Consider the following 25,844-nt stretch of genomic DNA (forward strand, 5'->3'; position numbering starts at 1 on the left):
GATTATCAGCTGTTCTTTGAGAATTTTTGTTTTTATAATTAATTTAAATACTATCATTTCTTCGTTTGTATATTGGATATCCTATTGCTTGGAAACTTGTCTCATTGTTATAATTTTTTGGAAAATATTTTGTACACTTTTCTGAATTTTTATCCATACTGAGAGAATTTTTATTTATTACTCCACAAGGCCCATGAATCATAAACTGTTTTACCATGCTATACAAGCGCGGAAAAAAAATTTTGTTTAAAATTTCTATATTTATTAAATCTTTCACTTTTTGTTGAAATACTTTAGTCACAATATCTGGTTGATTAATTCAATTTTTATATTTTTGTAAGTTTTCTGTAATTTCTTTCCAATTCGGATTACATGTCATCGTCAAAAATATATCAGGCCTTCCATGACGATTGATCATTGACATAGAATCAATATAATTTTGTTTTAAATGCCTAGGACTTCCAGCGAAATTTGATGGCGAAATAAACATTTTCCCGATTTTTATATTTTCAGTTATTTGTAGAGAGAATAGTAATTCTCCTACGTTGACTCGATCCCTCGGTGGATATTTAAAAATAGAATGATGTTGACTCTATCAGTCTTCCCAAGACAATTCGTGCGTGAGAAAGGAGAAAAAAAACAAAGTTTTTCTTTTTTCTTCCTCCGACGTTCCGGTGGACAATGCTAAGCTCATCAGGAAACTGTTTATTCATATTAATATGTACATGAGATCTCAGTTACAATTTAAACAATAGTGAGTAGTCAAGAATACATTTACAGAAATAGTAATCGATCGCCGGTATATACATGTGGATATTGCGGGATATGTCTCGTCTCCGCTGGACGGCGGGGGGGGGGGGAGGAGATAGAGGTGTTGCTCTCTCAGCTGTTCGGTCCCGAATTCGTTCGCTTGTCGATTTCACGCGGCTTATATAATGTGCAGGGATATCGAGCGGTTTGTTGCTTCTCTCCCCCGCCGTCCGGCGGAGACGAGACATATCCCACAATATCCGCATGTATATACTGGCGATCGACTACTATTTCTGAACGTATATTCTTGACTACTCGCTATTGTTTGAATTGTAATCAAGATCTCATGTACATATTAATATAAATAAAACGTTTCCTGGTGAGGTTGGCAGTGTCCACCGGAATGTCGGAGGGAGAAAAAAGAAAAACTTTGGGTTTTTTCTCCTTCCTTACGCACAAATTGCTTCAGAAAGCCTGATAGAGCCAAAATCATTATATTTTTATATTTTCAGCATCTCCTTTTTTGTGCAAATAATCTGTCACACCTTCATAGCAATCGCTTTGTAAAATATTTTGATTATTTCTAATAAAATATATTCTGGAGCTTTGTACTCTAATAAACGCATCTATTATTGCCTGTTGAGATACTTTTGCCTAAATTAAAATACCGATTAAATTTATTTCTTACACTAAGTCTATAATTATAAAACTGCAAATTAGTAATATTATTTTTACCAAATTTACACTTCATATTAGGCATCCATGTATAACCACCATTTGGATATATAAGTGGATATGTCATTGGATCAGTGTGTTTAGTTATAAGAGGTATGCTAATTGGTTTATTATGCGTTGAATACATAACAATATCCCATTCGATTGGTGGATGACCATCTTCACTAACAAATATCATTGCAATTTCATTACATGTAGCTTCATTATATCTATTTTTATTTAATTCATCATTTCTTGTAATTGACATTATAATATTTTTTGGTTTGCAATTCCTTTCATTAGACCGTTTTAATTCTTCTTTTTATAATTGATTTAGTAAATCTAATTTTGCATCACGATTACTTTTATTATTCTTAAGTTCAGTCGTTGCCATTTCAGTATTCAGAACATTTAATTGGCCATATTTTTCGTGTATCATTTTCATTTGGATGAAAAGCATAAACATTGCGATATACTTGACCACGAATTCTAATAACTTGTGGACCCATTAACTTTAATTCTTCTGGGTAACAAGGATTTTCTGGTAAATTTATTTTTTCTCGTGTGACAACAATTAGAAAATTCATTTCGAATATACTCAAAAGCAAAATGTTTTGCATTGCAATATTTACAAATCTCAGTCATATGACCTAAATAATTTTCTGTAATTAGATTTTCATTGAATTGTATATTTGCTATTAGGCCTACAATATTTAGAGTTTAAGTAAATGTTACATTTCTTTGAGTTCTGTATTTAATATATTCATTATTTTTTATCACGTCATAATAAATAATATTATAAACTTCTTTCAAATTAAATACCTTACCTTATATGTTAACAATTTTACAGATATAATAGAAGAAAATAAAAAACTATTAGGCGTCTCAACAAAATTAAGTAATTATCTACAAAAGGTCTTAAGAAATAATTTACTATGTACGTATTATAGAAATACATCTTCAAAAAATACATTTTTAAATTATTACCCTGGTTGAAAATAATTAGGTGAATTAAGTATATGATACTGTTACATAATTTTATTACATATTTTTATTATATAATTTTCTAGTCCCAAATATTCATGTAATAAAATCATATACTAAAATTATGTATAGTGAAAATATACTTATAACTATATGATTTATGAGGGAAATGACACATATACATATAGCATTACAAGGTAAAAAGTAGAAAAAATGATGATGAATATTTTATAATGAATATGTACACATATTTTTTACATATTTACCATATTTTAATAATAATATAAATTAGGCCCAACAGATAAATATGTACAATTATTGGCATTAACAGAAATACATATTTTCTTAATTCTATCAGTTTTATATCATCGTGAGAAATATTTACAACTCTTTTTACAGATAAACAATCTATTAAGAAATTCTCAGTATTCACAATATTACATATTACATATTCTGCTGGACGTGTAGAGGCATTCTTGTTTAATGATTTTAAAAATGATAAACTATCAACAGATAACTGTAGTTGTCAGATCCACGTGCTTTTTGTTCTTTTATGCTATCCTAAATATCTTGCGTTTGATAATTTTAACGTTCCTCCAGCATTTTTGTTATGCAGATGTAATAAAAATGGTGTAATATTTGAATCTGGTTTCAGAGCAATATATTTGTGTAGAATTAATTCACTTTGAGGCAAACTGATTGAACGATATAATTGGTATATAACGCCTCTAGCAGCATGCATTTTGCGAACTAATTGGTCATTGCCATTCTCAAAACAATAGCCACTATATGCCCATAGTGGACCCCAATTTACCACACTTTCTGTCAAATGCAATAGTTGATAGACGATGTATGTCATAGCACTTTGTGAATAATAATGCTCTGTATAAACCACAAATTGTTTAAGCAGCATATCAGCGCGCTCTAGTTCATTGCGAAATATGTATTTGCTGTTAAGTATATAAAAAGAATCTTCCAACAATGCTCGATGTTTCAGATAATTAAACATATGTGGAAAACACATTAATATAGGTATACTGTAATACAGAGTCCAGTTTTTCCATTCTCGCGCCTTCCGCCAACGTCTATCATCAATAGATCGACAACATTTATAAACTGAGATTTTAAAATGAAAAAATCTATAAAACAAAAATGTTGAATTGAAATTTATTTATTTATTTATTTATTTATTTATTTATCCAGAGTAAGTACAATAGATTGAAATACATCGATTATACAAAAACATTACATAAAAGTAATCCAGCAGAGGAAAATTTCCGGTTCGCCGGTCCGGAATACAAAATGACTTAATAGAAATAAATCTTAAAACTAAAATGTGTAGTTGCTCCGCCGTGTTTGAAATCCAGTAGTACAATCTACCAGAACAACCCAGCGTTGCAAGTCTTCCTTTAAATCTTCTCTCATTCACCAATATCTCACTAGCATAGATCTTGCTGTCGTGAAACTCTGAGTTTTCTGCTCCTTGCAAAAATGATCCTCTAGTAGACTTGAAAACCTTATCTTCCGTTGTTGTAGTCCTAATAATCTGTTTCTTTTCTGTTTTGAGTTTCCACGTGTTTATAATCTTATTTGCTATCTGCTTGATAGCTCTTTTATTTTCTGAAGTTAGGTTATTCATTTTCTTCCAATTGTAGTTAGATATTCGACGATGAGAGCGATTATGGTGCAGTATACACATGTTATTTGCGCATATTTATGTTCGTATGTTAAGCTTCAATTTATCAAATGGACTTCCAATGTAGGATATGCATATTCAATAATTTTCTTTGTTAGAGGTAGTGAAAATTCTTTATTTTGTATATTTTTGCAGTCAGGTTGTAATGTTGTTCTAGACAACACTTCGAGTTAAAAAAGTAATTTATTCTTCGACAATCAATTTTTGTTGTTATGGACGAATTAGTTTTATTTTGCATTATAGGCTGTTTTCTTTGATACACTTTTTAATTTTAACCTTTCTGATGTTGTTGTTTGTTAAATCCTTAAGTTCTTTTGGTAATTTGTTGAAGGTTGTTAAAGCTCTTATATAGCTAGTTTTTATGCTTATCTTTCTGCGACGTTTGGGAATTTGTATACTTTTGTGGCTAGTGGTTGTATCTGAATTTAAATAGTTATCCTGTAGTTCTATATAATGGTACATCAGTGATTCATATGTGAAAGTTTGTTCCAAATTAAGTGGTTGATTATCAACTAAGAATTTATTCTTGTTTACTATTTTGAGTAGTTTATTCTGTAGACTTTGAAGATATCCAATTGTGCTTGTATATGCACCACCCCAGGCTATGATGCCATAAGAGGTGATGCTATGAAACAATGCATAATATAGCATTTTCAAATTCTCGGTAGACATAATTCTTGAAAGCTTGTAAAACAAAAAAGTTAAATATTTAGTTTTGTTATATATGTAGTTAATATGAATATCCCATTTCATGTTGCTGTCGAAAATAATAAAATTTATCTTTTTATGTTCTTCATAACTAGAATTGTTTTTAATGCCCTTTAGCGATATCATTATTGGGTAATGATGATTGAAAGGGACACTGAGTGTGAAAGTTTTGTATTTTATCTTGCTTAGCTTAATAAAGAAATTGTCTATGCAAGAGCCCTTATTTATATTAGTAGTCGATGGTCTAGTTCTGCTGGTTATTCCCGGGTAATACCCATTCTCTAGAAATACTTGTAAGAATTCCTGGTCTACCACATCTTGATTTAAAATATCGCAATTAAAATGTCCTATTAGTAAGTTATTTTTATATTTCTTGTTAAGTTTTATAAGGTTTTTGATGTTTAATAAAAATTCTGTTTTGTGCATATCATGCGATCTATAAATTGCTGATAATATTATTTCTTTATTATTTGTTACAGTAATTGTAGAGTTGATAATCTTGAGATGGTTTATTTGAATAATTTTTGTCGTTTTAATTATGTTTTCACTTATGTATATAGCTACTCCATCTGATTTATTTATTCTACTATCATTATAGTACATTTTATAGCCTTTTATATTAAAAATTTCATATTTTTCAAGATTCCAAGTTTCAGTACAAACAATAATACACGGTTTTACTTCTAGACTGTTTAAAAAAAACAAGTAGTTTATTGTAACATTTTTATATTATCAAAATCGTATTCTTGATTAAGGATATACTTTTGAAAGTCTATATCCATTACCTTTTCTTAGTATTCTTGGATGGTACTGTTTGTATGGGCGATGTTAATGACCCTACTGATGTGGCACTTGCTAATCTAGTTCTTGTACGTGTTACCATTTGTCGCGAAAATGTGCGCTCTACTCTACCGAAGAATCTTTGGTGAGTAGACTGAATTGGATAGTCTGTTATTTCAATGAATTTTTTTATTTTATGGTTTAGAACTTCACAATCATCACTATCTAAGGCACTATGATTGATGTTGTAATTTGTCTTATATTTTTTATTGCTAAATTCACAGTTTGGACACTTATTTGTTTCACTATTGCACTGAGCAGCTGGGTGATCTCCCGCGCATTGGTAACACGTGGCTTGGTTCATACAGTTTTTGCCACTATGACCAAATCTAGCACATTTGTAGCATGGATTTGTATTTATGATGTCAAATACTCTACAATTTTGATATCCAATGAATAATCTGTTTTTGTTTTCTTTTATGTGTTTATAAATCGCTGGTGTAACTTCTAGTATTGCACACATGGTTTTAGATTTCACCTTTTTGTACATATGTAAAACTTTTCACTTTTCATCAAAATCACTGAAATTTCTTTGATTAATATCTTGTTCAAAATCTCTATCATTATTATAAACTTTGTCTATATCAATCACTTTCACGGTTGGCTTTCTTATCTGTTCCTTTTCAATTTTAAAATCCTTGATTGCTAGTTTTCTGATCAAAGTTTTTTCGAGTGAATTAATACTTTCCTCGTTCATACAATTTATTATTACGGTATCTTTATTTTTATTAATGACATTTTTAGTTTGTATGGATTTATCCTTGGTTAAATATTTGACAATTGTATTTTCTAAGTTAGTGTTGTCATTTTCATTTATTTTCTTGACAACTAATTTAGGCACTCTTTTAGGTTTGGGTTTGCTATTGTTTATTGAACTTGTAATGCATCAGAAAATGATTTAACTTTGTTAAAATCAGTGTTATTGATTCTTTGTTCTTCTTTAATTAGTAATTCGTTTAGTAGTTGATTTTTACCTTGTAGTTCCTTGTATAATCCTTAATTATTTTAGTAAACTGTTTTCGATTTTTAGTTTTTCATTTTCACTATAATCATCAATAGTACTGTTAGTTTTCATCGTCTTGTTTCTTGCTGAGTTCGATGTCATTTAATATCTCACGTTTGACTTCTTCTCTGTTTTCATAATTCAGCTGTGCGATGAATTCGCAGGCCTGCTGATTAAGAGGGCCATATGGTAGCTTAGAGGTTAGAGCAAAATTCGGGTGCTCCTGGCAGATTACAAATGAGCTGTTTAGGAATTTCACAGGACTTCCAGAGTTATAATTTGACACAAATTCGCTCGTGTGATAGAAATCACCACAAACTATGCACACTACTGCACTTACTTTATTGGTTGGATGACATTTAAAGTACTTATTATTAAGAGCGGCATCGGGCGGCTCCTTGCCTCCCGACGCCATCTAGGATTTTCAAAATATTGCGAAAGGTGATATTTGTAGTTAAAATATTGCAAAAGCGATATTTTTAGGGATTTCCAAATTTAGGTTTTCAAAATTATACCTTTCCGATATTCTGGGACTCAAAATTTTACCTTTCGTTATAATTCAATTCGCAATTTTTGCCTTTCAAATATTTCTTTTTCAAAATTTTTACCCTCACCCGTAATTAAATCCTTTTTTTTGGAAATTACAGAAGCGGTTGAATTAGTTGGAATCACACACACTATTGTATTTCTAAAACTACCAGATCTGCTATTTAGACCCTAAAGACAGATATAAGACAAAATTTTGAACTTTGATAGTGTATCGTTCCAAAGTCACTTAGCATCAATAAAATTCATACAAGAGCGTTTTCTAATAATTTTTATCTGATTATTACTTTACAAGGTCTATTAAAATTCATACAGAAGCCATATGTTAACTATTAATATACAGCTATTTATCATAATATAGCTACATTAACTTTTAACATAAGTATCATTGGCACACATCAAACATGATTATGTTAACAGTTAACATACATCTTTGCCGCAACATCACTTTTCTCATAGTGTGCTTCAGAGAAATTTTAAAAGCAAGATATCATAGCTATATGTAAATTGTTTTTTATTATTTAGTTAATAATAATAATTGTTAAAAATCAAATTATTTGATAATAAAGTTAATGAAGTATCATTTTAGAAAAAAGTATCAAATAGTAGAATCTTTATATCATAAAATACATGAAGTATTGATATACAAAGGATTTTCGTTTACAAATTATAAACATGTTTTCTGAATAATAAAATTCAAGAGAAAATTGATCGAAAGTGTGAAAAGCTGAAAATTTCTTTCATCGATAAACAGAAAGTTGAAACGCGTATTAACTTTTTACGGTCAAAACACAATACAATTTGAATTGCACCATTTTCGATGTATTGTATGTTACAAATTGACATTTTATAGCACCATGCAAGTTTTTAGACCTCTGAATGCTATGATTAAAGAGAAAATTAATCTAACTTGTGTGAAGCTGAACATTTGTTTTGTCAGTTGACAGAAGCGCGCATTAACTTTTTCTGTGAAAACACGAACTAACCCTATCGTCATCAATTTACATGCATATTGTATTAGAGCAGGATATTATAAATTGGGATGCAAATTTCCAGACCTCTGACTGCTATATTTTTATAAAAAATTGATGTAATGTAATGTGGGCCAGATTTAAAATACCTTTAGATGATTGACAAAATGTGAAAGCGTGCACCAACTCTTTCTAGTCACAAGATACAATTTATTATGATATACAATACTTTCTAGCTATAAATAACAACTAGATAAATGCATATATCACTTTTTATTTAACGGTTTTACTAAATTCTTATTTCTACGTTTTGCATTAAATTCTTATTTTTATGATTTATTGTCACACGATAAGATAACCCGTGTTTCGCACTACAAACGAGATAGCCCTTTCTTCGGGACGGGAACACAAGATAAAAAAAGACAGTGATCCGAAGGTTACCAGTACACACTTGAGATAGCCCGAACCGTTCGCGAGACCAAAACGTGGAGCTGCCGTTCACCCGCGAGACGGATTCGACCGGAGAAAATAAAACAACTCACTGACCTTACAAAGAAATCCTCTAGAGCGAGGTTGAGCCGAAGATTGTTACCGGGACGAAGCTGGAATACCAGGAGCGCGTCCGTTTAGAAGCAGTCGGAACAGGCGAGTGCCAGCGCGAGCGCTCGCGGCTTGCAGCCACCACTCTGCTCTCCCTAGCCGCCGTGTCGCGGGAGCGCTAATTGGTCAGCGCATCGTGGCCCGACGTTTCGCTCGCTCGTAACACTATCCGTTTGCGCAACGTTACCGCGTCGCGCGGTCGCGCATGCGCACTGATATGGCCGCGGACACACTGTCAGAGAAGATAGCCGCAAAATTCGAATTCCCGTGGCACACAGGCAGCCTTTCACCCGCAGACAACCAAGATAACTCTTGACTGCGGAACCCGTAGTGACTCCCCATGCCCCGTCGTCAGGGCCCTTTACTCGGGTGGCATCTGTCACTACGAACGCGGGACGCTGTAGTTTTTATTTCTGACGTTCGTGCGGGCGAGCTGCTATCATGCTGATCCTGCTGCATCAGACGCTCACGTAGATAGACCCTACGAAGGGTTCTGCCACCAGCATCGGCTGTCTTACGGTGCGTGGGGCCGACTTGAACGCTCTGTCGAGGTAAATGGTTGCTGCTGCTGCGCTAACGTTGCTAGTCGTCTCTCCGCGTTTCTTACTCGCAAGTCGGGGACGTGCGTTGTCCTATTTGTCTGTCGCAGCCACTGCTCCTCTCTCGCCGTTTACTCGAAAAAATAAACGGCGCAATTAATCACATGTACTCTCTCTCTCTCTCTCTCTCTCTCATTCATACAGCCTTGAGACGGTCTACCTCGACCGCGCCGAACGCCGTTGTTACACGGCAAAATTTTGTTGTGTTACAAATTATATAATTTTTGTACATGATTTTATTACATGGATATTTGGAACTAAAAAATCATATAATAAAAACATGTAATAAAATTTGTAACGAGGAACAACGTCCCTCGCCACGCCGGTAATCGAGGCAGGATAGAGAGTGACCAAATAGGGCGGCGTTAGCTCAAGTGGTAGCACGCGCGCCTAGAGATCTCGAGAGCGCCGGATCGATTCTCGGTCCTGGCGTCTCCTTTTGTGATTTTCTCCTCTCACGTCAAGTCTCACCCCGTTACAAATTATATAACAATATCATATACTAAATTCACCTAATTATTTTTAACTGGGACTACTCTTAATAATGCTTACTTATAGATATTTTAATGCATTAATACATTTACTAGCAATAATCACCTCGCACGCTAACGCTCGCTCGGTTGTATTTCAATGGAGATTTATTTCAACATGTACATTGTAAATAAGTGCATTTAAAATAAATTAATCAGGATTTAAATTTTTAATTATATAAAAGTTGATATTTTTAAAATATTGTAAATTTTGTGTCATAAGATTCTGCAAGGGAAAAGATATATTTTAACAATTGTAAAATAAATTATTTAATTAAATTTTTATAATCTGTATTTTTGATTTAATTAAACAGTAGCATATATTTAAAATTAATGTTTTGAGAAAAGAAACTTTCTAATGATGTTAAATACCAGGCAGATTGATTACGATTGATAACGAGGAGCCAGAATTGATAAGAGTACACAAAATGTCATTAAAGATTGATTCATTTGGCTAAATTATATATTTTTTTCATCCATGCAGGCATATACATATACACAGAACAATAGAAAAATGTAAGTGCAAAAACCGCAGACAGATAATTCTAAATCTAATAGACCGGAAAAATATAAGATTCATGTGCACAAATACTGATTCCGATAATACATTTATAACCATTTATCTCACAAACCCCCATATCGATACTTTAAATTGATCTAAAATCATTTGTTGCGGTAAAATTGGTTTAGTGGCGGTGTAATGTCCGCCATTTTGGATCCACCATTTTAAATTTTGAAATTTCGAGGTCAAGCTAATATTCAATGACCCTGAAAACCCCCATATCAATACTTTAAACTGATCTAAAATCATTTGTTGCGGTAAAATTGGTTTGGTGGTGGTATAACGTCCGCAATTTTGGATCCACCATTTCGAATTTTGAAATGTCGAGGTTAAAATAAGATTTAGTGACCCTGAAAACCCCCATATCGATACTTTAAACTGATCAAAAATGATTTCTTGCGGTAAAATGGGTTTGGTGGAGGTATAATGTCCACCATTTTGATTCAGCCATTTTTGATTTTGGAATTCCGTCAGCATTGTCAATAATATGTCCTATCATGAGTTGTACATGCTTTTAGGTGGGATATTTCACAAATTAGAACATTTTTACTATTGTTTTTGTTGAATGTGCTATGAAAACGTGGGTTTCAGGCTCCATATTTTATGCGCCACATTGGATTTTTGAAAAGGCCAGAACTTTTTCAAAAGCCCTTGACCAGACGATCATTTTGAGACCTCAAACGTCTTGTTAGGTTAACCCAAATTTTGGGTGCACTGATGGTCCAGTTGACGTGAAACGTCCTATATATATATATATATATATATATATATATATATATATATATATATATATGTGTGTTATAAAAATTTTTTATAATTTCAATTTTGTTTCAGGACTTGTATGATGTAATAAACATGCTATTAATAACAAAGATGCACAATCTGCAAGATGCACAAGATGCATCTTTACACAAAGATACACAATCAAAGAATACCAAGATTAAACAACATATACAAAACATAATCAAAATTCGGAAAAAAAAGATAACAGTGAGTATACTCTAGTATCATATAATACATGCCTTTGACTTACTAGAAATGAAACAATAAATCCAATATACTAATAAGTTTCTCTTCCAGTCCTATGTGAATTTCCATATTTGTCGTGTATGATGTCTCATAAGTGTTATTGCAGCGTATAACTACTTACTTTACCCCATAATATTTTTGGTTTGTCGTTGTGCATTTTTATATACAGGAAAGAATTGCAAAAATTTTAGAACTGGTTACCGACCAATATTTCGAGAAAAAGTTAGTTGAAAATTTTTATTTTAACATAGAGCTTATGGGAGTTTTATAAATAAACAGTTTAATATTCGGATTAGTTTACACAAACGTTATGGATCAAACTAAAAAACTTGGATTTAAAAGAATGAATTTTGGACATTCCAACGAACCAAAGATAAATATAGGAAGCCGAACTTATTAGAAAGTTATTTGACGTGAAAATAAAAAATGTGTTACTTTCCTAACCTATGAGTGTGACTCCCAAGTCATGCGAGCGTCCAAATGTAATTTATTTGACGATAAAAATATAAGTTAATATATTAAAATTAACTTTTAATAAAGTAAAAGGTTAGGCGAGTTTGATGTATTCTTAATAAATGACTTAATAAATGCTGTAGCAAATGTAATAATTATGTAACCATAGGTTCAAAAGGTAATGAGATTAATGAAAAATAGTCAAGTTTTAAATATATAAATAATGTAAATCATTTAACAATAAAAAGTGTAACTTGCCATGCCCGATTGGCCATGCATAAAATGTATGTGCACAAATAAGTATGTACAAATAAGTTACTAATAGACAACACCATAAGTAAAATAAATTTTGTTATAACATTTTGCAAAAATTTATTTTTCAACATCGACTGTATCTTTGCTCATAAACACATGGATTCATCTCGGAAATTGAAACTTTTAAACAATTTGTTTTTGCAAACATTAACATAAACATTAGAAAAGTAGCGTACGTACGTACAAACATACTTATCTCTTGTGTTTAAAACAGAAAAATATATTTTTTTATATACAAATAGTTTAGATAGATAACAAGTTTAGATGTATGAACATGCTAAATGAAAATTTTTTGATGTAATCCAGATCAGATGAAGCTGAGGATAATCATGATAAGGACTATTTAAACGATCTGATATACATACGGTCTTTTGATACATTTGATGTACATCCGATGCTCTTTCTCAAGGATGATGTTCTGTCGATCATGGTGTCAACCTGATACCTGGACATCGTCTACGAAAGATTAAATTTTTTATCGGGACATTTAATTTATATACTATGCTCTTCCTTATTGATAACGTCCCGTCGTCAGGGAGTCACCCTGGTACGTAGACATCGTCTACAGAAAGTTACGATTTTTTTTTGTACATTTGATTTATATACGATGCTCTTTCTTGTAGACAATTCTAGTTGATCAGGGAGTCATCCTGGCACCTAGACATCGTCTACAAAAATTCAAAAGTATTTTTCGGTACATTTTATGTTTAAGCGGTACTCTTCTTTGTTGACGATGTAGCGTCGACCTCAGGGTCATCCAGACACCTAGACATCGTCTACAAGAAGATACACGTTTTTTTAAGTACATTCAATGTATATGGTGCTTTTCCTCGTAGATGATGTTCCGTCGATCAGGAGTTATCCTAGCACCTAGATATCGTCTACAGGAAGATACAAGTTTTCTTAACTAAATTTACAGTATAATTTTTAAAAGTCTTACAATATAACAGTATAAAAATTATATTCTTCGTTTGACTGCAGGGTTAAGACTGTCGTGATTATTAGACATACATATTCCAATAAAAACGCTCTCATATCAAATCTTATATTTGAATCATATTTTTCGATTTTAATTCTATGTGTAAATACTAACATATAGTATTATATATATTGAGACTACTTATGTGTATATATTTAATACTGATAATGGCAATGACTCTGTCAGGCAATTACTTGTATAGATAAGAATCTATATATTTTAATATTTTGATTTTATTTCATTAAAATCTACCTGTAAGTCTTCAGACAGATTCGATTAAAACTTTTTATAGTTATAAAGGATCAATATGAATAATAGTAATAACATAGCTAATATTATGACAATCGTAGGTAATACATTTTTTAATATATCTTAATCAGTCGGTTATGGTTATATGTAGGAATTAAAAAATTGCGATAACTATCAATATTGTATATTTAGATTTTATAACGCGACAACTCAGCCAAACAATTATTATTATTATGCATAATTAGGCTATCTATATGTATACCTAGTCAAAAAATGACTAGTATATATGAGAATATTTTTTTTCTTCAAAATAATTGTAGACAATGGCGATAACTGGACCAGTTTATCGTATTTAGTTTTATAAGATCGGTTATAATATAAATAATATAAATTTTCATATTTATTGTATTTGTTAGATTAATCCTAGTTGGATGGTTGGTGAGGAGAACTCGTAATTAAACTAGGCACTAATATTCTGTTATAACTCTCTATTTATTTTCCTCTGATGTATAACTCGGGCGACTGAGCTGTTGCTTCGAGAGCGGTCGGCAGGAGAGAGAGTACTTTGCAGAGCACGCGTGAATACCTAGCGCTGCCCGCATGGTGGCGCTAGATTAGCCCTGTAGTCTACTATAGACGGCAAGCGGCGCGAAGACTCGCCAACACTCCCTCCCTTCGGGGCGCTTGTCCTCCTGTACGTCTGCGTTTTTTATTCTCTGAACTTTACTCTGAATTAGTTTCTCCTTGGTTTCCTGTATCTGAAATATGTACAAAAATTCTTATTCGTCTGATATATATATATATATATATATATATATATATATATATATATATATATAACTCTGAAAATTATAATTAAGTGTGAATTTCTATGTTCAATATTTTATCCTCTGAATCCTCTGATAACTAATCTTCCTTTGTAAGTCGTCTGACCGTCTTCTGAGATTTTCCTTTTGAATACCCATTTGGAATCAATGATGTGTGCCTTTTTGCCATCTTTGTCTAGAGAGGGTCTGTCTACTATTGTCCACACATTGTTGTCTTCCATAGACTTTAACTCTTGTTTTATTGCTTCTGACCATTTATGTTCGTCGTCTGATTCAATAGCTTCTTTATAACTGACAGGATCTCTGTTCGTTCGTGTTATAAAAATATGTCCAAGTTCATCTTCTTCTGAGTGTGTATCTCTGGTTTCTCCAGTTGGAGTAGATACTTGTGGCAGATCGTGATTGGTATTTTCTATTTCGACTACTGCTTCTCTGAGATGTGTCCAAGTTCGTCTGTTTGTCTTGGCTTTTCTTTCTAGACAAGGTCGCTTTTCTGGTTCAGGTTTCTTAGCCTTTGAATCTTCTGAATTTTTGTCATCTGCTTTTCTCTTCTGATTTTGAATCTTTTGGTATATCTGGTTGTGTTTTGACAACATCTGTTGATATTTCTAGTGTCTCTGATTTTTCTCTTAGGTCAGTTTTATACACATCCCTATACACCAGTTTTTCATTAAATCTCACGTGTCTGGATGTAATGAATCTCTGAGATTCAGAGTGCCACAAAACATAACCAGTTTGAGAATATCCAACCATGATTGTACGGATTGCTCTGTCTGAAAACTTGTTCGTCGCATTCGGTATTTTGGCATAGGCCAAACATCCGAAACGTCTGATTTTGTCTAGATGCATGTTTCCATTTGGAACCATTTTCTTGATTGGTATCTCTGAATCGATTCCTTTGTGTGGAGTTCTATTATAGATATGAACCGCCACTTCCAAAGCGAGTATCCACATGCTCTTGGGTAGACCAGAGTCTATCATGAGCGCTCTGATTTTCCACTGTATGGTTTTGTTAAACCTTTCAGCGATTCCATTATGTTGTGGAGTGTAAGGAGGTGCGAACTCTCCTTCAATTTTCTCCTTTTCCATAACTTCTGAAAATTTACCTCCAGTAAATTCAGTGCCATTGTCCGTTCGGATGAAACACACTTTTTCTTCTTTGCCCAGTAAATTTCTTGTAGTTACCAAGAATTTTTCTAAGCAATCTCCAGCTTCACTTTTGTGTTTAGTAGAGTATGCTTTGGCAAATCTGGTGTAATCATCAATAAATCCTATTATGAATTTATTTTCCCCAGGATACGAGACTGGTTTAATTGGTCCCATTGTGTCTGTGTGTATCCTTTCTAATGGCCTTGTTGCTCTGACTCTGACTTCTGAGAACGACAGGTTTTCCATTTTTGCTAGGACGCAAACTTCGCAGTCTGTAATGGACTTGTCGAATTTTACCTTTCTGAGTTTATCTTCTGACTTTTGTAGCAATAGTAAATATTGCAGAGAAGCGTGACCTAATTTGATATGCCAGAGCATTCCTTCGTTCAGCTTCTTTTCTTGTCTATCTGATTTGTTGTCCACATTGTTTTGTAGATATTTCAGCATTTCTTCTGACGAGTCGTCTATGTTTAGGATTTTCCTGTTCAGAATTTGTTCATCTAAGTTTGTATCACAAACTTCTCTCTGACTAGATGAATTTGATTCTTGTACAGTTCGTTATTGCTGCTTCTCCCTCCCAATCTCAGTCGGATTCATCTGAGTTCCCTCTGATGCGTTAGTTTCATATGATTCGTTTTGATCCTCAAGATCCTTGATATCTGACTGAGATTGCTGCAAGAACTCGTCTACCGAGACTATGTTAGCCGTGCATGAATACTTATCGTAGACTTCTTGTTGCTCATCTGATTGTTCATGTTTTGCTACGTTTAAAGAAATTATCCAGTTTGGCTTTTCATACGTCCCAGCTAAATACTCTTCGTCTGAATTTTTATCGTAGATTTTAAGTATTTTATTATCCAAATAAATACTCAAACCTACGTCTGCAAAACGTCTGAGAGAGATCAGATTGTCTGAAATATTTTTGGCAGAAATTACATTTGTCAAAATTATTTTGTTATTCTCATTTGATTCTGATTTTAAAATTAAATCTCCTTTGCCGTCTATAGAGATGTTTGCAGATTTATTTTTATTTGCACTTCTGATATATTCGCCTGAACTTTTTCTGAAGTTACTTAAAATTATGCTCTTATTTACTATATGCTCTGTTGCGCCAGAGTCCGCAATAAGTACTAGTTTTGTAGGTATTTTATTAATTATATGTGTGTTGTTACCTGTTAGCATCGCTTTGACCTTGTATCCCTTCTTCTGATTTCGGCCTAGTGTTTGTATATCGACCTTGCGTTTGAAAGATCCCCTTCTTACATTATTTCCTCTACCTCTGACATTATTATAACCACCCCTTCCTCTGTTACCTCTACCTTTGAAGTTATTACTGTTGTGTTTGTGTAGTGTATTTGTGTTGTTATATGTATAAGATTTTACATACCCATCTTTGGGATTGTCCTCATTTGGACAATCATCCCCTTTGTGTGGAGCTACAGCCTGGCAATAAAAGCAGTACCATAGATTGTACTCTTTAAGAGGACAAAAGGCTGTGTGTCCCACCTTATTGCAGCGATAACACTTGTCTGTGATTATCGCCTGTTTAGCTGCAATTTTTTGCCTGTCGTCTGAAGGCTGACCGTCTGATTTGCGTCTGTCTGATTCCAGCTGTAGTATCAAAGTTTTTATGTCATCAAGGCTCATCTCTGATTTGGTTGCTTGAAGTCTGATAATATTGGCCGATCTGATTTCTTTAAATTTTATACTAACAGCTTGAAAGAAGGCCGATCTTATCTCTTCCTCCGTCAGAGGTGTTTTGGTAATACAATTTTCAAAATCTCTGATAATAGAGTCAAAACGATCGCAAAATTCGTTTACTGATTCTCTATTGTTCATTTTGAGACTATATAATTTTTCTCTGACCGAAGAATCGGTAACATTGGCCTCTGCTCGTCTGAACTCTTTGATTTTAATGACTATTTCTAATGTGTCTTTTATTTGTAAAATCTTATTATGGTAATAATCATCTACGCGACTTATTAGAATGTCTCTGACTTGGTCTTTTCTGTTTTGTCTTTCTATTACTGTCTCTGAAACGTCTGATTGTTGAGAATCGTCAAGTATGTCTGCAAGATTATTAGCTTTTAATTCAGCATTTATATTGTCTAACCAAATGTTAAGTGGTACTTTTTTTGTTAATTTATAATTTCTCTTTATGTTTATTTTTGAATTAGTTGCGTTTAGGGCAATAGATCGTCTGAGTTCATTACAAGCTCTGCTGAGGTCGCCTAATGCGCTTGTTCCGTCTGATAAGTTTGTTGAATTGATATTATTACTAAACTCTGTCTCACTTATGTCTCTGAGTGTGGAACTGGCAGGGTGGATAATTACCTCTGAAGTTAATTTTCCTATTTGTTCTGTGAGTTTCTGTATGACGGTGTTTAGGTTGTCAATATTTTCCTTCATATCGAGTATGGCTACTGTTTGATCTCTGATTATTTCAGCATGATTGTCGAGTATATCGGAGTGTCTCTCGAGAGCATTCTCCAGATTATCCATTCTCCACTCCATTTGTGAGTCAGTAGGTTGAGACTTTCCCTCCATATCTCTTTTTGGGGGTGTACCCGGGGGTGTATACCCTTCTATATCTGAATCTGTATTATAAACAATTTCTCTGATTAGCATTCAATTTTTATTTATTATTTGAACTCTGAATTTTAGGCCTAACTTCTGATTCTGAATTAATTGTTTATATTCTGATTTAAAAACACTTTGTACCTTGGTGGATATTCAAATGATCGTCCACTTGATTTTCGTTGCCTTCGTTGGCCACCTCTTTCTCATTTGATGGTAATGGGTCTGAAAGACTCCAATCAGACATAACGCTTCTGATGTTCTTTTCCTCTGAAATAAAGTTAGAATGCTCACTCTGACAGTTTTCTTTGATTTCTGCCAAGTTAGACCGCACTGCAAGTCAAACCAAGCTTGAAAATCAAGCACTAGCACCATGCCTCCCGGACGCCACACACGTGCTCCCTCCCAGTCTAAGTAAACGAACGCAATTCACTTAATAATTTGCGAGGGGGCGATCGCACACGCGTATGTCGTCCAAGAAATCACGAAAGAAAGTGTAATTATCTTTTGATAATTTTAAATTTTATAGAAATTCAAATTCACTGCACCGCCGTTTCATTGAAATTTCTATCAAGGCGTGTTTTTAAAATTTATTCGAGTGCATCTGAACACTAATAAGCCAACAAAAAATTGAAGCTTTTTGATTTACTCGAATAACTCTGACATTCTGAATAGGAGTGAGAACGATATAACTGGAATTATTTTTCTCTGATTTTATTTATTACATATATACACCGATAGCCAATCTAATCCGTTACGTCTGATTCTGATTAGACCATATATTTTGAAACTCAAAAAGGAGAAAAAAAAATTTACGAGAAAAATCCGTGCGTGTAAAATTTGTTTTGATTCCGAGGGAGAGAGAGAGAGAGAGAGAGAGAGAGAGAGAGAGAGAGAAAGAGAGCACAACAAACCGCGCGCTCGACTCTGACAGCGTCGCTAGTCGCGGCTCACCTCCCCCCGATTCCCGGAATCGGCTCGTGCAGGCTTTTGCCGGCGAGCTCTCGTGCGTTTCGTTGTCGCGCGCTTTTGTCTCGTGTTAAGACTTTTGATTTTCTATAACCTTCTGATCTATTCTGTAATTATTAAGACACCGCACTGTCTTTTCCTACTATTCTTTACGCAACTCTCATTTTTCTTGTCGATGCGGTATCACAACACACTCCCGAAACCGATCAAAAATTAAACTTTCTTTTGCTATATCTGATTACTACTCTGACTACACCTTACAAAAGCTTGTACTTACGTTTACTTCTGAAATTTGTCCTCTAGACCTCTGATACGTCTAATTTGTTTTCCTCTGAACAAAGATAAAAATAAAAACATCTGAGTCGTCTTCTTCTCGGTTCTTCCTCTATTCCAGCGAGCTGGCCCACAACCTGTTAGATTAATCCTAGTTGGATGGTTGGTGAGGAGAACTCGTAATTAAACTAGGCACTAATATTCTGTTATAACTCTCTATTTATTTTCCTCTGATGTATAACTCGGGCGACGGAGCTGTTGCTTCGAGAGCGGTCGGCAGGAGAGAGAGTACTTTGCAGAGCACGCGTGAATACCTAGCGCTGCCCGCATGGTGGCGCTAAATTAGCCCTGTAGTCTACTATAGACGGCAAGCGGCGCGAAGACTCGCCAACAGTATTACAGAGTAATAATAAATCAAATAAAATTCATCACGTAAAAAATTTAATTAATTCAAAAAGATTTTCAAGTATGCTATGTTTTTTGTATACATATCTTTACTTAATTTAACTATTTACTTAAAAATAACTTGTTATTTCTCGATGTCATTCTTGACACATATAATTGACGATGACTGAATACTGTAGTGCGCAAATATATTCAAACTTTGTCGAAAGATTGACCTTGAAATCTGTTTATAGTCATAGCAAAGCTTAATCTCATTTAACGATGGTCTTAGATCAAGTCGTTGCAATAAGACGATATTACTAGAATATTTACCAGTAATGATTTGTCTAATATGTTCTGTTATATGCTCAATAATCATTCTTGTTCCGTCGCAAAGACCACCATCGATATTCAAATTTCTGAAACAACTTACTATCGTACATCTTTTTAATATTAATTTATGTGGTGGTAATCCACTGAATTTAGAAATTCATTTGGCATTGAGCATATCAAATTGTCATCATTTTCACTTTCAATTCTATCATTACTATAAAATACAAAACTCTTTCAATCAATTTTTTCAACTACATCTACATAATATTAATTCGCTTCAATTTCTGTACAAAACGTCATTTCCAGTTCGATTTATTCAAATTCCTGCAATTCTAATTGAAATTTTGCTTCCTCCTAGAGGAAGCTTTGTAATAGTAAAATTCTGAGTTTTGTCAAAACTTCTAGAAAATACTTTTCTATTTGTTAGAAGTTCAAATCAAGTGTTTATAGAAAATGTGTGTGTGTGTGTGTGTGTGTGTGTGTGTGTATACCGTAATATTTCTGGAACTACTCCGTCAATATCAATAAAATTTGACATGCATATCCATTTTTGGATTCTGAATTCGCGAAAAACAGTTATTTTTCATTTTGTCTGCTATTTTTTTTATGGCCATTTTTTGATTTTCGATAAACACTATTTTGCGTTTTTTCAATCATCCCATTGTTACAAACAATTCAGCTAAAATGCATTCGAAAGGGAATAAAATTATCTACTTTTCTTCGTTTGGTCATCGGATCGACCGCTTTGTTTGGCAGATAAAATGAAGAAGGTGATTTTTTTTTTTATTTATATCTGTAACATCATAACCGCACGAAAAAAATCATGTCGATGGGTCACATATCAAACTATCTCCCATGAAAATTTCAAGTTATTTAACTACTTATTTTTTCAATAATTAATCTAAAACTAAAAATAATGAGTTTTTTTGTGCCTTGATTACGGACGTAAAAAGGTTTTCTACATCCATTTTCAGCTTCACTCTCGATCCACTTATTTTCATTTACGCCTTCATATATATATCATTTTCATCGATGATTTTTTTTTAAATTCTATTGAGAAATTTCTCTTGATCGTTATTTACCACGTTTGCATTCCGATCCTTGTTTTGTACTTGCTGCATATACGTGTATATATTCCTAATTGGTCCACTTTGTATTTGTAATTTTATGTCATTTATCTCTAAATATCCTTCGTCTAAACGTAATTTACTTTCTCTGAGTAATTTAATTTCTAAAATGCCATCGTACGGAATGTCAAATTCCTCTGGTGCTATATGGAAATCAAAATATTTATTATTTATTAGTAGTCTAACTAATTCCTAAAGTTTTTATATGCTTGCTTGTTATCCCTGTCAACAAAATTTTTTTATCTTGTAATTGTACTGTCGGAGAAATTTGCCCTAATTTAATTATATTTATCTGTGCGCCACTATCAACGAGCAAGCTGCATGATTTTATTTTCGAATCGTATTTCGGATTCGTAATCTCGATATATTTTAACCGATAGTCTAATTTTATATGATATACTTCTAGTTTCTCAATATTCGTAACGTTCAGTTCATTATTGCATTTCTCCGACTTCTCTGTATTTGAGACATTTTGTTCATAGGAATCACTTGTTTTTATTGAATTTGCTGTCTATTTCGAGTACATTAGCCTTATTATTTCTCGTCCACTCGACCTGAGTAGGCTTTACTCGTTTCCCACACGATTCATTTGCTGATTCTGCAATTTAAGGCATTCCCCTATCGTATGGTTCGTATTTTTGCAATAGCTACAAAATTTATTTGCTCTTGATTCCAGTGATTTGATTTCTTGACAATATTATACTGTGTGTCCCTCTTCTTTACAATAACTGCAATTTTCCTGCCTTTAAGGGGTCAAGCCTGGGTTAAATCCTGCAAAAAAACAAAAAGATATTCTTCTTACCAAAAAATTTTTGATTTGATGTAATTTGAAAAAAAAAAAATTCTATTGAAAATATATAAAATATACACCATTTTTATCGAAAAAAACATGTATATACCTTGTAAAATCATTGACTAAAATGCATGACATTTCACTATATAAATAAGTGTTTTCAGTCACTTGCCACGACTTTTTGAAAGATCCGGACCATCTTCTTTACTCTATCCGGGCTTAAAATGTACCTTAAACATGCCCCCTCCGACCGATCGAGAGACATTTTAAAAAAATATGAATTAAATATAGTTAGCAACAAATTTTGTTGCTAGCAATGTTTAATTGATATTTTTTAGATAACAAAATTTGTTGCTAACTATTTAGCTTATTGCTGAGCCATCAATTTGGGGCAGTATTTTCCTGAATTACCTTTTTCGTTGCAAATCTGGCATTGGATATCCTGTTGACATGTTTTTGTTCTATGCTGTGCTATTAATATTTTAGCTTCTTTACATTGTTCAGCTTCATGATCGTTTTTATTACAAATTGCACACATTAGAAATTTTCTATCCATTAATATTGGACAGTATTTCAACACATATCTCCGATGGTTACTCTTTTGCATGTTACATCTGGGCAATCTTTTATTGTATGAGTTGTGCTATTGCAGAATTCACACTTTTTACTTTGTTTTTCTTGATTTTTACAATTATTAGGGTCGTGTCCGCTTTCTTTGCATTTCCAACACAGTTTGTACTCTATTATAAATGGACATTGAGTTACAGTATGACCCATAACTTGGCAATATTGGCTATGGTTGCCTTTGATTCTATTCATTTTGCAAGCATCAATTGAATGGCCGTGATTATCACAGAATTTACAAATTAATTGAATCCTTTTTTTTTACTATTCTGCAGTTATCTGACAAATGGTCTTTATTTTTACAGTAAACATAGACTACTTTATGACAAAACAATGCCTTACGTCCATAATCTTGAAAAATCTGACACGAGTATATAGCAACGCTTGTGTCTCCAGATATAGCCACTTAATCGATTAAACTGCAAAATACTTTATTTGCTTTGCCAAATATCAAGTCTCTTCTGTTTAATCTTGTCTCTAATTCTATTGCCTTTTGTATAGCATCACCTAAATCCCTCGTCGCTCCTAATTCTAAACATTTTTTCTGTCGTAATCCTTTTAAAAAGGCTAATAGAGTTTCCGCATCTATTTTAGTTTTGAATCTTTGTTTTTCTTCTGCTGAATATGCTTCCACTTTCTTACTGTCCTTTACTTGCAATACTAATTCTTGCAATCGGTAAGCAAAACTGAGTACCGTTTCGTCTGGATTTTGCAAACTTTTCGCTATTTTTCCTTAAAGTGTTACCATTTTATCAGTTGATAAATAAATCTGCCACACAGCTTTGATAAAATCTCGAATATTATTAACTTCTGCATTTAACATAGTCCTATACACATCGCCTTTTAGTTTCATTTTTAGTATTGGAATTAAATTTGCTTGATTAGTCTCTGATAGCATGTTTTTTGCTTGCTATAAGTTTTCTACATATTCATTAACTGACATAGATTTTCCGTCAAATTCTGATGTAAGATTAGCTACATATTTTAGCGATAAATGCAACTGCGGTGCCGTTTGTTGTTGTTGATCATTTAGGGCCCCAACTATAGTGTTTTCTAATAAGCTTTCTAAATTAAAATTAAAGTCGAATTTACTCTGTGAATTTTTTAAATTGCCGATTAGACTTGGTTGCTCGTTAAAACCTTCGATGTCTATCAACGATATGTCATACTTCAAACGACGCGACTCTGCTATTTAAATATTCTTTGGACGGTTTTAGGCTTTAAATTGGTTTTTTGTGCTTCTATAATTTCAAATTTATTTATTTTTATTCAATATAGTCGTAGCGAAATTAAAACACTTTTAAACTTTGTTGCCGATTTCTATTTGAAACTCTGATGAATTTCGATTTTTCGTTCAATGGTTTCCGTAAAAATATTATTCTACCACCTCTTTTGTGATTATTCTTTTTTACCGTATTTACTACACTATTATCCTCATTAAATGCAATCCGTTCGTTTATCGATAAATGAATTCACTTCTCACACGGCCGATTAGGAAATGCACGAAATTAATTATTTTGCTTATGTTTCAAATATTGTGAATTTACCTGATTTTTAAACTTACACAAGCGCTGTATAGATCTGATGCGCTGCGTTCTGTCACCTTGCTGACACTGCTGCGTAAGGTAAGCGCGATCGCCGATGAGCGCAAGTAGGTCACATTTTTTTTGTGAACTCGCGATTTTATTTTTCTATTGTGCTGATTGCTTTTGTACTCTTTATATTTTATTTATTTCCGTTTATTTAGATATAAGTTTATAAATTCGTTCATAAACCGTATTTTTATGGCTAGAGGGTTTTCGTGCCTTTATGTGCTTTTTAGAAAATGAGTAATCGCTATTTAAGCGATATGTCGCTTTTCAGCAAGCTTTAGAATCAAGAAGACTGACCGCTATTTTAGCAGATCTAGGGGAAAGTTTCTACTAAGCAAACTTGAGGAAAGGGTTACACTCGCACTAGGCAAAAGTTGATTTATACGGTTTTAAAACGCTGTCAGTTTTAAACTTTCTGTCTTATTTTTAGATTGCTCTTGCAGTTGTTTTTATTGCATTTATAAACGTTCTAATATATTTTATCAGTTTGCAAGTTTTTGTTGTTTTATAACAAACGTCTAGCGCTCGATTCGTACCAGAACCACTGTTAAATCAAAACCCGATCTATTAATATGCTATTGTACTTACTTTGCGCTGATTCTGTTATCGGCTCCGCTGCTAGTATTGTCAGGAACAATCGGCTAGTTGTGTGTAGGGATAACAATAAGATATAACTCACGATTGTAGTTTTAATTAAGAATCTATTCTTTATACTGTTAGATCGATATCGCGACTTAAATTACTGGTAGCTCTGTCGACAGCCCGGAGCGTCGTAGCAGAGTCCAGCTTAAGTAAAAAATGTTTACTGTCCAACGCCTCGTAATCAGGTGTATTCGTTAACTCCGCTGAGCTACTTGTTGTACGCACTAATCATTTATATATATATATATATATATATATAATAAACTACACTATATTACACTAAATTAATAGCGACGATTGGGGAGAATAAAAGTCAACTAATAGCGTCGTCGTGTTGCTAATAGATGCTAAGTTACATACGTTTATTCTATACAAATCTTTACGGTAATTTTTAATCATGCTCACCTTTGTCTATTATAGGAAAAGTAGTATTTATACACATTTTACTAACACCGCCTACGAATTTGTTCTTAATTACACTTTCGAGAATGTTCTTTTATTTTGATTGAGGAACATTCTGAAGCAATGTATTAACGTATTCGTTAAAGTGCAGTAAATAAAATCTATAGTCATAATACGAAAATAAGTGAACTCGTATTATTTTTAATCGTGAACGCAGTTACTTAGCAATGTTGTAAATAACGCCCTACATTTTTGTTACGAGCGCGCAATTCAAAGTGTACAGTAGCATTGAAGATTGTGCCCTAATAATAACAAGAAAAATAGTAGAAGACGTGCATACGTAAGCGTGTGGATAAATACAATTATTCAATAATGAATAGAGATCGAGTACATACAGCTATGTATCGTTGCCTCAACGTAAATAACAACAATGTTATTGCGGCACGTAGAATGTTCGAACAAGAATATCCGCATGTGCTTGAACAACCATCTCGAGCTCCGTACTACAGGTATTTGAAGTTATATTATATTTGGCATTAGAGAAGCTAATGAAACCGTTTTCAACAATAAGTAGACTTTTAGAGAGAATTCGTCAACATGGTGTTATTAAAGTAAACGACGTCC

The 25,844-nt window shown here is 33.1% G+C and overlaps 2 protein-coding genes across 7 annotated transcripts in view; both read right to left on the reverse strand.

The window, feature by feature from the left end:
- Window positions 1-25,844, reverse strand: part of Gnao (guanine nucleotide-binding protein G(o) subunit alpha) — a 376,676-nt gene that overhangs the window by 172,779 nt on the left and 178,053 nt on the right.
- Window positions 17,692-18,408, reverse strand: LOC116416883. The gene is made up of 3 exons (XM_031927143.2): window positions 18,226-18,408; window positions 17,839-18,101; window positions 17,692-17,753 (listed from the first exon to the last, which is right to left on the reverse strand). Exons 1-3 carry the CDS (start codon window positions 18,326-18,328, stop codon window positions 17,736-17,738), a joined length of 384 nt encoding a protein of 127 aa, XP_031783003.1. The 5' UTR covers window positions 18,329-18,408; the 3' UTR covers window positions 17,692-17,735.

Source organism: Nasonia vitripennis, assembly GCF_009193385.2.
Source record: "Nasonia vitripennis strain AsymCx chromosome 3 unlocalized genomic scaffold, Nvit_psr_1.1 chr3_random0011, whole genome shotgun sequence".
Lineage (NCBI taxonomy): Eukaryota > Metazoa > Arthropoda > Insecta > Hymenoptera > Pteromalidae > Nasonia > Nasonia vitripennis.